The sequence below is a fragment of the Mustela nigripes genome, chromosome 1 (genome assembly GCF_022355385.1).
Source record: "Mustela nigripes isolate SB6536 chromosome 1, MUSNIG.SB6536, whole genome shotgun sequence".
Lineage (NCBI taxonomy): Eukaryota > Metazoa > Chordata > Mammalia > Carnivora > Mustelidae > Mustela > Mustela nigripes.
The window spans coordinates 232237139-232253743 of NC_081557.1; the positions used below are offsets into that span (position 1 = coordinate 232237139).

The 16605-nt window shown below is 35.6% G+C and overlaps 1 protein-coding gene across 3 annotated transcripts in view; it reads right to left on the reverse strand.

Annotated features, from left to right (window-relative positions):
- The window catches only part of ARAP2 (ArfGAP with RhoGAP domain, ankyrin repeat and PH domain 2), a 188265-nt gene that overhangs the window by 17048 nt on the left and 154612 nt on the right, over positions 1–16605 (reverse strand). For all 3 annotated transcript variants that reach the window (XM_059382216.1, XM_059382226.1, XM_059382208.1), the window contains 4 exons: positions 14502–14641; positions 4160–4242; positions 3037–3072; positions 1079–1142 (listed from right to left, as the gene is read on the reverse strand). In XM_059382216.1, coding sequence (XP_059238199.1) covers positions 1079–1142; positions 3037–3072; positions 4160–4242; positions 14502–14641 — 323 coding nt within the window. The remainder of the gene's footprint in view (positions 1–1078; positions 1143–3036; positions 3073–4159; positions 4243–14501; positions 14642–16605) is intronic.

Genomic DNA, 16605 nt, shown 5'->3' on the forward strand with positions numbered 1-16605 from the left:
GTCACAAATTAGAGGAAAAGTGTCTAAAAAAGTTAAGTCTTTTTCTGTCTTTGTGTTTTCAGGTAGTAACAGTAACATCAGACTGAGAAGAGCAGGGTTTATTAACCACTGGAAAGGTTAATAAATTAAGAGAGAAAATGATTTTCAAAACAAATAAGGGCCAGATCTGGGGGTGAATTAACTTCCCACTTATAAGAGAAACAGGGAAGTACGTCCTCAGTAATAAAAAGTGGCAACTTAATCGTTACCAGTGAATTTCAATGCTCTTGTGGGAAGTATTGCTGGGAATTCAGCCAGACAAGGTGCGAGGTGCAACCAAACCTATTAATGAGACTATTTAACCCTCCCCTATAGTCCTCCTGTAGGGAGGTGACTAAATGGGGAATTGAGTATAGGTATTAGCTTCTGGCATCCCTGGGTTTAAACCACTAACTAAATGTAAGGTGCCCAGCAAGTGAGAGAATCTTTATACCTTTATTCCCTCAACGACAAGCAACACCATGCATGGTTTGTTGCAAAAAATGCAGGAGTTAACTCTTCTGAAGAATCCAGCATGCAGTATTCTTGAAGTATTAAAGGAATGTGGGCTCCTGTCTTTATTTCTGGAAAGGCTAGGGTGGGGAGCGGGGGAGTAGATGGCCATAGGGAGGACAAGGAGGAAAACAGCACACTTTTCTAAATGAAGACAAATGCGGGACTCTGGTAAAACAAGCTCCTCTTTCCAAACACACTACCATCTTGAAGCTGTGCACCTCTCCTGAGGTAAGGAGTAGCTGGAGTACCAGAAAGGAAGCCTCAACAAAGAAAGCAAGCTCTCTTTCAAAGAGTAAGGGGTACATCTGGATTCTCATATATTTAAAAAGTATATAAATGAGAAAACTAAAGCATACACATAAAACTCATTAAAAATATATGTTTATAAAAAATAAAAAATTAAAAAATATAAAAATAAAAATAAATAAGTAAATAAATAAATAAGATCTTTAAAAACAAAACAAAAAAAATGCTTGTACCTCACACTAATATTTCCTATGAGCTGTGGTTATACTTTGTTGGAGAGCTGAAACAGAGATCATACCTGGGCAATGAAGACATTGGCCATCCACTCCATCTGAGTTTGTAGACTATCACAACAAATGTGCCTGTAAAACAAGGTTTATCGAATACATAAGTCAGAAAGACAGCAGACTGTTCTCCTGTGTATTTGTTTGGTTATTAAGTGATCGGAGACCTCTTTGGATTTCTCCTGATTCATGACTTAATGCAATCAAAATGGAAGTATTTCAGTATAAGTCGCTTTAGGCTTCTGTTAAATGTACAATAACAAAATAATAGTAAAATATGCTAGTTTAAACAAAATACAGCTACAGGCTTTGGAAACTGCTGAAAAATGACCAGCAATATTTGTGGAAAGGCAGAAAGGCCACCGTCATTTCCTTTTTCAGGTACATGATGTTAAACATCTTTTTCCCCAGAAACTCTGAGCCTAAGAAGAAAAATATGTGCACATTTTCTTAAGAGCAGACTTTTAAAAAAGGCTCAGACAGTTTCCATCATTAGGATTATAAACATTAATACCCATAAGAGTTGTGAAAAATGAACTAAATGAAAAACTACTACAGCATGTTCAATAACACTGATTCAGTAACCTTTTATTAAAAACCTGTGTAAAACAGAGATCTTGCCCTCAAGGTTCACCTAGTCTATCAGAGGAGCTAAGCATGTAAACAAATAAATTAGAACACAGTGAGAAAAAGAGAAAGTCAAGTTGAACACAAGAAAGAGCACACTTGGGGATGCCATAAAGGATTCTTACAAAAGGAAAATTCTGTAAGTGATGTTAGACATGGACATTTCAACGTAATTATGTATTTTTATTCCTGTATGAAAAACTATTATAAAAATGTTAAAACGAAATTTGTAAAAAAAAAAAAATTCTTGCTTCCTTCATTAGATTCTCACAAAGGTATTGTCCCTTTCCATTACCATGTCCCCAAAACCGGTCTTCTCTATCATTAAGCACTCATGTATGCAAAATACTACAGATACCGAGAAGAAATAAGTAAGGATTAGAGGTGAGAGTTAACTGATAAGACTAGTGGGGCATGTGAGCTATAGTTTGAAAGAAGAATGACAGTTGAGTCTGCCACATCAGCAGGAAGAGGATGGGAGCAGCAAACAGTGTGGAAGAAGGCTCACTAAAGGGACTACAGACGTTAACATGGAAAGATGAAGGGACAAGGAATGTACTGTGAATTAAAGATAGATTGCTGTTTTATCCTTAAGCCAAAAAAAAAAAAAGAAGAAGAAGGAAGCCATGGGAGACAAGGCTGATGGAGCCTCATATTAAAGGGTCTTGTGTGCTGTGCCAACAATCCTGCACTTTATCCTTCTGAAGACAGTTAATGCAGGAAAGAAACACAATGCATTTAGGAAGCCCCTTTGGTGGTTCGATAGAGAATATTCTAGAAAACAAAAGTAAAATTATATGCATAAAGAGCATCTAGGATAACTGGAATAACCCACACAGATGAAGGCATGGCCTGATCAGAGAGACAATTAAGAGGCAGATCCCATATGGTTTAGTGGTTGGTTAGATGAAGCTGCGGTGGGAGGTAGAGACATATAGTACAATCTCTAAGGAGACCAGCTAGGTCCTGTGACATCAATGTAAAACACATATTTGCAAAGAAAAGGTTTGAGGCCAAGATTATTTTTTTTTATACAAAGTTTTGGCTAGTTCTTATCCTTTATATAAAACTGAATTCAGCCTGCTTATCCCACACTCACATAATAACTAGGGAGAAATCAGACATAGTTTCTCTTAGGAGGGCACTAGCAAGTAGGACACCTGGGATTTAAATGGACCTAAATCTTGAAGCAAATCTATTTTCTTCTTCTCAAAGTATTTAAAAAAATTTTTTAACTTCACTTTGGTGAAACATTTCCTGTCTGTAGTCCTATCTGCCAATAACATTATTTGTTTAGTAAAGTTATAGATGTATCAAATCCCAAAACTGCCAGATGTTAACTTACCAATGATGTTTTTCGGAATACGCTGTCAATCCCCAACTATATTACATTGGGGGGGAAAAAAAACCAAACACACACATATTAAAAAAGAGAAATCATACAAAACCAAAAACAGATTATTAGATATTAAGGAGCAGGGACTCAATGGTGGCAATGTATAACAGAACAGAAAAACTCACACATCCTGGATTCAATGGATATGACTGATCTAGAGGTGAATGATAAATGAAGGTTTTGGCTACAAATTTAAATATGCTCAAGGAAGAGGGAGGGAAAGGATCTATGACATCATGGGAAAGTGAAGGAAATCTCTCAGGAGATACTCTTGGCTGAGGAAGGATAGATATCTAGGAAAACAGCCAAAACAAGATATAAACCTTCTCCTACTGATATTGTGGGCAATTAAATAATGTGGCAACAGCAAGACAGGTGTATGTACTGGGTTTAAAATAAAGCATATAGGCAAAAATGAGAAAAATTTTCAGGAATAGAACACCCAAAGTAAGTATCTAACAGTTCATGAAAATGTTTTTTAAGTATTTGTGAAAACATTAATTAGCTAATCACATCAATCTGTGATTAGAAAGTATGGCATAAACCGCATGCTGGCATGATTCAAATGTTGAAGAGGAGGACAATGTATTAGAGAGTCTACTTTTCTCTTCACTGCCTGGTACTAGTGGGTTTACTATCAAATTTGGCAAAGAAAAAAAAAAAAAAGGCAAATTACACAGCCAGGCATCAAGAGGCTATTTTCCTGTATGTAGAATTGGCTGGAACATTCCTTATGCCCCCAGGCTGTGAAACTGATCAAGGAATGGAATAGTGGAGAAAAACCCAGGTGTTTTTGAATAGACAGGGCCTTCTGGGGATTTCTTGTTTTACACAACAGAGATGCCATCACCAAGGAATTTGACTTTAGTGGGAATATTATGCTTTTTTATCTGCCCACAGGAGTTCCCGCAATCTGCAGCAGGTCTCCTGCCATGTCTGTGGCAGCTCAAAGATTTTGTCTGTAGCTTAACTTATAAAAAGCCTGATTAATGTCTCTGACCTCCAAATCCTTGCATAGATACATATTACTAAAACTTTCACTTTTCAAAAACCCTTCCCTTTCAAACTTTACCTTGTTGGAGGCTTCATTTTCTTTTTCACTCCAAGATAAAACTTCAGTGAACCAAGAGAAAACATTTTGTCATATTTACTACTCTGTAAGGAAAACAAAATAATCTGTAATTAAACAGACTTTAAAAATATCTTTATATTTTGAGTATTAATGACTGGATTCAGAATCAGTTTCTCCAATGTTTTATGGATATTATACTAAGTTTTTAGTACATGAAGATTATTCTGATTACAATGTTATAAATTTAAATAGAAAATTTTGAATATACATGCATGTTTATGTATGTCTGTACATGTATACACAGACACAATAATTTTTTATTTAAGATACCTGGAACCAGATATAAATCAGAACTGATTATTTTTCATTTTTTTCTCATATTTGAAAAATAGAATAATGTCAATATTATGTAATCCCATCAGTGCTGTCTGGGACAGCACCCAGTATTCATGTAACTAAGACAACTACCTTCATGTTAGGTTTTGTTGACAAATGCATTATGATTTTCTGTATTTTGTAGATTCCATACTAGGAACTTCTTTGGGTATATATTGAACTATCTCAAGTATCTATATTAATAACATTTTAAACAAATAATTAATGTAAGTAGACTATTAAAAATTTACATTATTCTGGATCAATGATCTATTCTACATACACATCCTGACATATTTATCTGTAACTAATATTTTTTAAAAATCTTGGAACATAGACCACCAGGTAAAACTTGAATCATTATCCTCTAATTTCAAAACTTATACCAAACACACACACACACAGACACACATTACACATAAAGGTAACAACCTTGGAAATGATTATTAACACATGCTTTCCCCATACCCTAATAATTCTGAAGGAAATCTTCTGTTTTAAAGTGTTAGGCATATAGCATTAAAAACTAAGAGCAAGGGGTTTGGGATCACAGAAACTTGGGTGCAAATCTGGCTTGCTACTTTGTTTGTGAGCTCACTTTGCTCTGCTCTTCTTGTTAGTAAAAAGGAATAATAAGAATATCAAGTATCTCATAGGGTTATTATTAAGTAAGGGATTTCTGGGCATTTCAGTTGGTTAAGTGTCTGACTTCGGCTCAGGTCATGATCTCAGGATCCTGGGATCGAGCCCCATGTCCACATCTGGCTTCTTGCTCAGCCGGGAGTCTGCTTATCACTCTGCCCCTCCCCCTCTTCAAATTCTTTCTCAAATAAATAAATAGAATTTTTGTTTATTTTTTTAATAAATAGAATTTTTAAAAAAGATAAAATAAGTAAAGAAGTACTATGAAGGATTATTCTATAGACTAAATGAGAAAAATGTCTATTAAACATTTAGTCTAGTAATCAGCATTAGTGTGCAACAAATTATTATTATTATTTTTAAAGATTTTATTTATTTATTTGACAGACAGAGATCACAAGGAGGCAGAGAGACAGGCAGAGAGAGAGGAGGAAGCAGGCTCCCTGCTGAGCAGAGAGCCCGATGCGGAGCTCAATCCCAGGATCCTGGGATCATGACCTGAGCCGAAGGCAGAGGCTTTAACCCACTGAGCCACCCAGGCGCCCCCAAATTATTATTATTATTAGGAACTTAGAACATATTGCTTCAAAGACCCAGTAATACAGACAAATTGTTCGGATCCTAGGACAGTATGCAAAAGCCCACTTAGCAAATATTGGCTGAAATTTAGTACTAAGTACAATTAGCTGAAGTTAGTACTAACTTCTATAAAAGTTAAACTGTTACTGTGAAGTCTTTTTTTTCATGAAGGTAGTTGAATTTGAAAAGTAAAAGATGGAAAATATATTTAAAATTAAAAACTGCCTTTCATAGAGAATACAGGTTAAGAAAATATAGAGGAAATATAAAGGCAAAAACAAGCAAGAAGATGATCAGGAGTAAAGCTTGGGTGACCAGTGCTCTAGGGCATTGATGAGACCTGGAATGTGTCTGGCTAATTTACTCCTAGTCAGTATAACAATGTGTGCTATTATCATCACGGTAGATAATTTAGAATATTTATTTTGGATATTATTTTCTCTTATGGCTAGATTTTTAGAAATGGAATCACTGGGCTAAAGGCTAGGAACATGTTTAAGATTCTAGGGGTGCCGGTGGCTCAGTCAGTTGAACACTGATTCTTGATTTTTGGCTCAGATTGTGATCTTGGGGTCGTGGGATCAAGCCCTACATTGGGCTCCACGTTCAACATGGTGTCTGCTTGTCCCTCTTCCTCTGCTCCCCTACCCCCCACTCACACTCTTGTTCTCTCTCAAATAAATAAATACATAGCATCTTAAAAAAATAAGGTTTTGGCCAGATTGATGGTGTACATTTACTTACAATTAAACATACATTCATATATTCATTAGCAATTTTCAATTTTGATTTGGTTCACAATTATCTTTCTGTTTGAATTAGTTCCTTATATATGAAATAAGAAATTTCCCTGTCTCTTTAAATGAAATATTCTATACAAACTGCTGTTTGCCTTAATTCTGCTGTTTCCTTTTATTAGTTTTAGGAAGTCATACTCATCTTTCCTTTTGAACTTTCTTAACTATCTCAATTTAAAGGGTTCTCACATGGCTGACAAATACTGAATTGATGGCCATGTAATTTGAAGGGCTACTATTTTTAAAGTTTTACTTCTTTTGTCAATCTGGAATACATGAGAGTTTAAACTGAAAATTTTTAAGAATTACCCCAGCCCTATTTATTAAACAAACATTTAAAAAATGTTTAATTAATTTTTTATTAACATATAATGTATTATTAGTCCCAGGGGTACAGGTCTGTGAATCACCAGGTTTACACACTTCACAGCACTCACCATAGCACATACCCTCCCCATTGTCCATAACCCTACCACCCTCTCCCTACCCCTCTCCTCCCGACCCCCCTCAGTTTGTTTTGTGACATTAAGAGTCTCTTATGGTTTGTCTCCCTTCCAATCCCATCTTGTTTCATTTATTCTTTTCCTACCCCCCAAACGACCCCCCACTGCATCTCCACTCCCTCATATCAGGGAGATCTTTTGATAGTTGTCTTTCTCTGATTGACTTATTTCGCTAAGCACAATACCCTCTAGTTCCATTCACATTGTGGCAAATGGCAAGGTTTCATTTCTTTTGATGGCTGCATAGTATTCCATTGTGTATACATACCACTTCTTCTTTATTCATTCATCTGTTGATGGACATCTAGGTTTTTTCCATAGTTTGGCTATTGTGGACACTGCTGCTATAAACATTCGAGTGCACATGCCCCTTTGGATCACTACATTTTGTATCTTAAGGGTAAATACCCAGTAGTGCAATTGCTGGGTCATAGGGTAGCTCTATTTTCAAATTTTTGAGGAACCACCATGCTGCTTTCCAGAGTGGTTGCACCAGCTTGCATTCCCACCAACAGTGTAGGAGGGCTCCCCTTTCTCCGCATCCTCAGCAGCATCTGTCATTTCCTGACTTGTTAATTTTAGCCATTCTGACTGGTGTGAGGTGGTATCTCACTGTGGTTTTGATTTGTATTTCCCTGATGCCAAGTGATGTGGAGCACTTTTTCATGTGTCTGTTGGCCATCTGGATGTCTTCTTTGCAGAAATGTCTGTTCATGTCCTCTGCCCATTTCTTGATTGGATTATTTGTTCTTTGGGTGTTGAGTTTGATAAGCTCTTTACAGATTTTGGATACTAGCCTTTTATCTATATGTTGTTTGCAAATACCTTCTCCCATTCCATCAATTGTCTTTTGGTTTTGTTAACTGTTTCCTCTGCTGTGCAAAAGCTTTTGATCTTGATGAAATCCCAATAGTTCATTTTTGCCCTTGCTTCCCTTGCCTTTGGTGATGTTCCTAGGAAGACGTTGCTGCCTGTGCTCTTCTCAAGGATTTTGATGGATTCCTTTCTCACATTGAGGTCCTTCATCCATTTTGAGTCTATTTTTGTGTGTGGTGTAAGGAAATGGTCGAGTTTCATTTTTCTGCATGTGGCTGTCCAATTTTCCCAACACCATGTGTTGAAGAGACTGTCTTTATTCCATTGGACATTCTTTCCTGCTTTGTTGCGGATTAGCTGACCACAGAGTTGAGGGTCTATTTCTGGGCTCTCTATTCTGTTCCATTGATCTATGTGTCTGTTTTTGTGCCAGTACCATACTGTCTTGATGACAGCTTTAAACAAACCTTTCTTTAGACATATATTTATGGTGGCATTTGTTTGGCATTTATTTGTCAAAAACAAATCTTAATATACAAGTAGGTATTTTACCTGATTTGATGGTACCATTGCTATCTCTGTTCATTCTTATGCCAGGACCATATTATTTCAGCTATTTCAGCTTTACTGTACATCATAATTGTTGGATGGAATATGGGACACACTTATTTTGTCTTTTATACACCAAGATGTTTGCAAGTATCTTATCTGTTTACGCTTTGAGGTGATTATCAAATCATTTCTGCCAGATTCTAAAAATAATCCCTTTGGGATTTTGAAAGGCATTATATGAAACCTATTGATAAATATTAATAGACTTTACATACATTTTATTTCTATCAGTGAAGTTCTATAGTTTCCCTCATAACGTCTGTACTTCTGGCTAAGGTCATTTTCCGGTAGTTTATGTGCTTTTTCTTTTTATTCTGACTGAGGACTGGTTTTGGGTGCTGATTTTGTAGCATGCTACCCTACTTCATGTTAAGGAGAAGCACTGAAGTCTAATATAGAACAGTGAGGGAGCTTTGTAAGGGAGTGAGTATTCCATGTCGGAAAGAGTCAAAGCAAGGAGAAGTTGGGCTGTATCCACAGCAGTGGTGCCTCCCGGCCACACCTGTTGGAGAGGACATCAGACCACAGCTGAGGTGAATAGCCATCCTCCTGGCTGAGAGAGGTGGCCAGGTAAGGTGAGGTGAGAGCCAGAACAATGGGATTTGCACAGTTCAGGATGAGACAAACAGTGCTGAAGCAGGTAGTCTGCATTTACAACAGGATATCATAATTCCAAGACTGCCTACATTTTGATATACTTTTGGCAATAGAAGGTCTGAAGTCCTACAACAGATTCTCAAGCCAGTCCTGACATGCAGGCTCATTACTTTACACCATATATTCTGTCCAAAATGAACACTAATGACAGAATTTGAGAAGAAAGCAGCAGTGGTGGAAAGAAAGCTTTTTTCAGTTTCTGTCTTTAAACTGAATATGCATAAAGTAGAACTGTAAGGACACTAATGGAAAGTTCTATAAAAGGAATTCTCATTTGGCAAGATAACTTTACTGTTGGTTTATTACAATTCTCTCTTTTGGTATGTGTATTTTCTGGAGAATTTCTTCAGAAAGTTCAATATACTAGACTGTTAGGAAGTCTCTAATGTGTTACTTCAGGCACTATAATTCAAAATAAAGTTTTTAACTAAGCCAATTAAATTAGTGTGCTTAAAAAACTATTCTTGCTCCTAAAAGGAGTCTGCTTATTAGTGCATGCAACTTTTAACGACCCCTCCCTTAGCCACTTGTTTTTTTTCACACCATTAACAGTATAATGGTGATATTCTTTGAAATGTCTCACCTTTTATGTAAATCAAGTCTGAAAACATTTTAATTAACATTTTCTATGCAGGGAAAGCTCAACACAAAATATATCTTCCCCTGTGTATTACCCTAATTTGTTGTTAATGAGCATTCATAAATTATCTCTAATTAACACCTAGTCTTTTTAAATATACTTTTCAATTTGTAATTTCCACTTCATTCTCAGTAAATCATTTTCTAAGTATATACAGTCACACATTTATTAATGGCAACTGTCAAAACCAGAGCCAAATGTTTATTCAAATAAGTTAGGAGATTTTCACTATTGCTTAGTTACTGTAAAATAATTGGAAATGTTAACATTGTCAATGACTCTACCATCAATATTAAAAGGGACAGAGCAGCAACATGAAAAACAAAACAGCTGTATAAAATCATGTGTTGAAAATAATGGTAGTTGAAGGAAAACCGTAAGTCGAATCTCCTCTACTTGCCTGAATATGCAAATTAAAGTATCAGTTGCATTAATTTATTCTGACAGATGTACAAATACAACTTTTAAGCACAATAATTATAAGGCCATAACATGAGCTCACTGTTATAAAAACAAAATGGGTGCAGTGTCCCTAAAAAGCACTGTCTGACAAATAGTGTATCTCACTTACATATGGAATCTAAAAAAGTTGAAATCATAGCAGAAAGCAGAATGGTTGTTGTCAGGGGTTGGGGTCAGGGGAAATGGAGAGATGCTGGTCAAAGCATATAAAATTTCAGTTATGCTGAATGAATGTCCTAGAGAGCTAAGGTACAGCATGATGACTATAGTTAATATTGTACCGCATACCTGAAATTCGCTAAGAGAGTATATTCTAAATGTTACCACCACCCCCAACACACACACAGAGCGCCAACAGATAACTCTGTGAGGTAATGGATATGTTAGTTAGTTTGACTGCAGTGATAATTTCTCAATGTGTAATGAATGTATCAAAACATCACCTTGTACAATGTAAATATATACATTTTTTTTGTCAATTACACCTCAATAAAGCTGGGAAAAGGAAGTATTTTAAATGTCAAAAAACAAAACAAAAAAAAACACTCTTTAAGACAAACTTGTTACTGTCACTGTATGAATTATCTTAGACTGAGTAGACTCAACCTTTCAAAAACATATAAATTCCTAAAACATATTCTGTAAAAGGGTATGAGATTCTCCCTGTCACAAAATCAATCCATCTGAAAAAAAAAAAAAAATCACTTGTCCATGAATAAGCTTCCTGGGGCAGATTTTTAAATTTATATCAGCTTGGGGGAAAACACTATAAAAATATGAATTGTATAGATTGTCATCTTTGGGAATCTTTGGTACTTTGGTACTTCCTAAATAAAAACAAAACAAAACAAAAAACAAAACAAAACAAAACAAAAAAACTTATTCCCTAACTTAAAATAATGCAAAATTACTATTTATTTAATAAATTACTGCATGGAGCCTTTGGAGTCTAATACCTGGGAATGAACACTCTGTTGCTTACTGGCTGTGGGATCTTGGGCAAGTTATAGAATATCTTGATAAGCTCCTTTCTTCATCTGTAAAGTGGGAATAATTATAGTACTAATTTCACAGGGTTATGATAAAGATAAAATGAGATAATACCAGTGAAATGTATAGAACTCTACTTTTTATAGAGCAACTGCCTGAATGCTGGTTGCTGCCATAACGGCAGCACTGCTATTACTAACTACCGACTACTAGTTTTTTGTTTCTAACAACCTTCTGTTGCTACACAATATAAGTCTTGGTTCCACATTGAGACCAAAAAGTTCAGGTTCATTTTTAAATACCCTAAGCAGATAACCAACTACAAAAGTGACCCTTTAACCAACATATTATGTATATAAAAGGGCAAGGATTAAGGAAATCTGTCCAACAAATATCAAAGTGCGTGACCCACTGAAGAAAACCAAAGAAAATTCAATCAGATTCAGTTCTAGATGGCTGGAGTAATCAGCTGTGACGTCCTGAATTTACTTTCATGAACACAAATCTAAAGTTCATGAACCTTAAAATCTGATGTGTTCAGTTCACATAGGCCCAAATTCTTCTGTGCCTCACTTCTGCAAACTCCACTCTTCGTCTACTAGAAAAACTGCAGGGTGATAATAAATAATAGCCATTTGATATGCACACAGACTCCCTGCTAGGTCCTTCAGATGGAATAATAAGGTGAGAGTCTGAGTACAGTACTTACTATAGCTCCTTGCATAGATGAGGGCTGCAGGAGTCAGTGCTGTTTTGTTAGCCCCCCTGCCTGGACAGTCCACTGTCCTAATCAAAGGAAGAATGCTACTCAGATTTATTTATGCCCACATGGAGGTCTCTCTGCCGATAGAACATACAGGGAAGGCGGTCAAAGCATGTGAGAAGCTCAACAGAAGCCATAACAAAATGAGAGCACAGAGCTTTGGAAAGTTGCCTATGAATCCATTCTTCGTAACGTATTCACAGACATAACTAGTCTCGTCTGTGTTTGTACATCTCCACAAGAGATCACAGCAAAGCACCACACAGATCCTGTGTGTCTTTAAATCCTGCTGTCATTCTACGTTTAAATTACTATGTAGGTGTTATTTGAGATTCAAGGAAGTAGAGAGGTTACTGCTTACACCCTTGTAATCACCACCCAGAACTGGAGAGAGAACATTTATTTCTCTCATCCTAGAAAGATTCCTACTGACTCCACTATCCTGCTTCTGCAGCAACCTTTCTCCACACCCCAGGCAGACACGTACTGACTTCTTTCATCATAAATGATTTTGCCTGTTCCTAGATTTCTTATGGACAAACTCATATGATGCTACTTTGCATCAAGCTGCTTTTGCTCAACAAGGACTCAAAGATTCATCCATGTTCATCCATATTCATTAGTATTCATTTTTACTGCCCAGTCATATTCTAGTATATGAATATATCATTCTTTTATTGATGATGAATCATTTGGAATGTTTCCAGATTTTAGCTTTTATGAGTAAAGCTGCTTATGAACATTCTGGAACAAGTGCTTTGTGGACAGAATACTAGGAACCAATTCCTGGATCATGCGGTAGACGTATGAATAACTTTATTTTTTAAAACTACCAAACAGTTCTACACAGTGATTGTGTGATCTTATACTTACACTAGCAATTTAGGATGATTTTAGTTAATCAAGATCCTTAGTCATACCAGTGGGTATAAAATAATATTGTGTGGTTTCAATCTGCATGCCCCTGGGGACTATTAGGTCGACTGTCTTTAGTTCAATGCTTTATTGGTTATTCCTTCATCTTCTTTCATGTAGTGTCAGTTCAGGACTGCAACCCAATTTTCATTGTGTTGTTTTTTTATTGTTGATTTGTTCTTCATATTCTAGATATGAGTCCTTTCTCAGATATATATACTGTGAATATATTTTTCTCTGTTTGGGACTTGCCCATTGATATTCTTCACGAAGTCTTGATGAGCATGCTGCTATTACCAATATATAAGCTATGACTATATATTGTTTCATATTACATGCATTATGTTATTATATGTAATGTTTCATGACTTAAAAGAATGTATATTCTTAACTAAGCAATAAAACAATGTGGCATTCAGGATTCATACTACCATCATCATATTACAGATTCAAGAAATTGAGGTTGAGAGCTTAAGTTATTATTCACACAACCAATCTGGTGGATTAGACATTTTCACTACTGATCAATATTCTTACAATTCCATAAATTTATCTATTTCCTCTTTCTCTATCTCCTCTCCATTCCACAACTCCTTAACAAAAGCTTTTGAAAATTCAAACTTACAGGGATATATCAGTAAGATTCTGTTGATAAATACGATATTATATGAGTCAATTCATTCAACCATATAGGAAATACATTAATAAATTTTATTTTATTATTTGATTTTTGCCTTTTTATTCCACATTTAATTAATTTCCATTAGCTAAGGTCAAGCCATTTTTGCCTCAGGGCATAACATTCTCTTTTTTATTAATTTAAATTCAATCATCCAATATAGAGTACATCATTAGTTTCAGATACAGAATTCAGTAATTCATCAGTTGCATGTAACATCTAGTGCTCATCATGTCATGTGCCTTCCTTAAAGCCAATTATCCAGTCACCCCATCCCCCTACCCACCTCCCCTTCTGCAACCCTCAGTTTGTTTCCTATATAGTTAAGAGCCTCTCTTAACTATAGCCTTCCTGACTTCTTAACTATAATCTTCCTGACTTCTCAGTTTGTTTCCTATAGTTAAGAGCCTCTTTTAACTATAGTCTTCCTGAAGTCTTCCTGACTTCTTCCCAGTTTTCCTCCCTTCCCCTATGATCTTCTGTGCTGTTTCTTATATTCCATGTATAAGTGAAACCATATGATAATTGTCTTTCTCTGATTGACTTATATTTCACTCAACGTAATACCCCCAGTTCCATCCACACAAATGGTAAGATTTCATCTTTTCTGATAGCTTTTAATTTTATTGATGAAGATGCTGAATTAAATGCTAGTTTATGTAACACATATTAGACCTTTAAGGACTTCTCTGCACTAAAAAATGAGAAGTGCTCAGAAAGGCCACATGAAGTTCTTCACTGTATTACTTAGTGCATTAATGTAACCTTCAGAGGCTGTAAGAAATTAGCTGACGGTGTGTTCTGTTTACTACAGGGCTTGACTGCCAAGAGAGGATGGACAGGGGTATGAAATGAGAATGTTAATACCTACACAAACATGCATACATGTTCAAGTACTAAATATACAACTACCTTTGAATCCTTGTAGAGAAAGAGATACCCATCTCGTAAAACAAAATACCGGTCTTGAAACTTATTTCCAGACAGTATTTTAGATGGTTCTTCTTTAATTTTCAACATTCCTTCTTTGATACTTTCCAGGGCCCTCCTCTCTGTAAGGTACAACATTGCTTTTGTAAGTTAAGCACATTTTCATTTATTTGGAATATAATATAAAACATTTCTATTTTTTATTTTGATAATATAAAATCAGAACTTGTTTCTTATCAGTAAGAAGCTGATGGTTAATTTCTGGGAGCACCATGTGTCAGGATATTCGTATCTACTTATAAGCTCTGCCTATACTGTCCAATTGGCTACTGGCTAATGAGCCCTTGAAGTGTGCTTAATCTCAATTGAGGTGTGTTATTAGTATGAAATATATGCCATATTTCAAAGATGTTATACCAAAAAAAGGTAAAAAATCATAAGTTTGTAAGGTTGATTACAGGATCAAATTATATTTTAAATAATGAGTTTATATTACTAAAATTAATTTTATCCATTTTAGATCTTTTAATGGGGCTACTAGATAATTTAAAATTACGTAATTGGCTTTATTATATTTCTCTTGAACTGCTCTCGAAAGAACAATGCAAATACAGAGGTAAAAATGGAAGCCTCTCCCAGAATTCTGATTCAGGAACCCAGGAATTCTTGGGGCATTAAATAAAATCCTATACATCTGAACCAGGTAAGGATAAAAAGGGCAAAACTGCTAAGGTAGAGCATTTATCAACAACTACATTTCCTGTGCAATACTGCCACGCCCCACATTTAGAAACACTCAACCAATTCTATAAAAATACTTTCTGGTAAGAACACCAAATTTGGGGACACCCGGGTGGTCAGTCGGTTAAGCGTCTGCCTTCAGCTCAGGCCATGATCCCGGAGTCCTACGATCTAGTCCCACATCAGGCTCCTGCTCAGCCGAGAGCCCGCGTCTGCCTCTGCCTGCTGCTCTCCCTCTTTGTGTTCTCTCTCTTTCTCTCTCGCTCTATCACAAATAAATAAATAAAATCTTAAAAAGAGAAAAAGAACACCAAATGTGTACTTGTATAAACTTATCAATACAGCTCCAGTCTAAAGCTTTCTCCTTAAAATCTAGACAATATTCAACTGCCTACTTGGGAACTGAAGAACAATGGGAGGGAAAAAAAGGAACTCTAAGTCAAACAGCTATGACACGGTTATTAAGATGTCAATATCTGCTGAATATTGGAAACATCAGTATCTGCTGGATCCTGGAAAATAAGAGTCATAACACCTCTCCTGCAGATGACTGTGGGCCTCATAGTAGATAAGGACCACAGAAAGATGTAGGGTGGGACACTATATCAGACCAGGACCTTTAACATTTTTCTGCAAGTCAGTATTAATTCTTAAATACTCATGCACGGTTTCTGAAATTTAAAACAATGTGAATACAAAATACTCATGCACTATTTCTGAAATTTATAAAATAACTTGAGTGGTTTTAGAAAGAACTCTTAGTCTTTAACATTTCCTTTGTTTGAGGAAAACCTGTACTTATATGACAAATAATACAAAGAGGTTCAGAATTATAATCAGCATAAGGAAATGAAAGTTCAAAAAAATAGAAAAAGTTCCTCATAATTATACTCAAATATGAGCATGGCATGGATACCTGGAAGCAAAAATTCCCAGGAATAATCATATCTCTGATGCTAAGCACAGATGTGCAAACAAATGTAATTAGCAAACCCCAATAGTCTTCACAATACATGTACTAGCCATAGATAACACTCTTTTAATCACACTGTCATACTAAAATTGCTTCTTTATTGGTAGTATACAACTTTAATTTCTGAAAAACACTGCTAAAATCTGTCTTCTCAAACAATTATTATTCAATATTCAATCCCACAGAAAAATATTTCAAATGATATTTTACAGCTAAATAACTTCTATTTAAATTAAAAATAACTTTTCCAATGAAAAGAGAGAAGATTATTTTAATACAACTGGAAGGTCAAGAAAAAATAAACATAAAACTATTCAGTGAAATTCATATTACATCAAAACATTCATTTCTTCATAAAGTACTGAGGGTCTG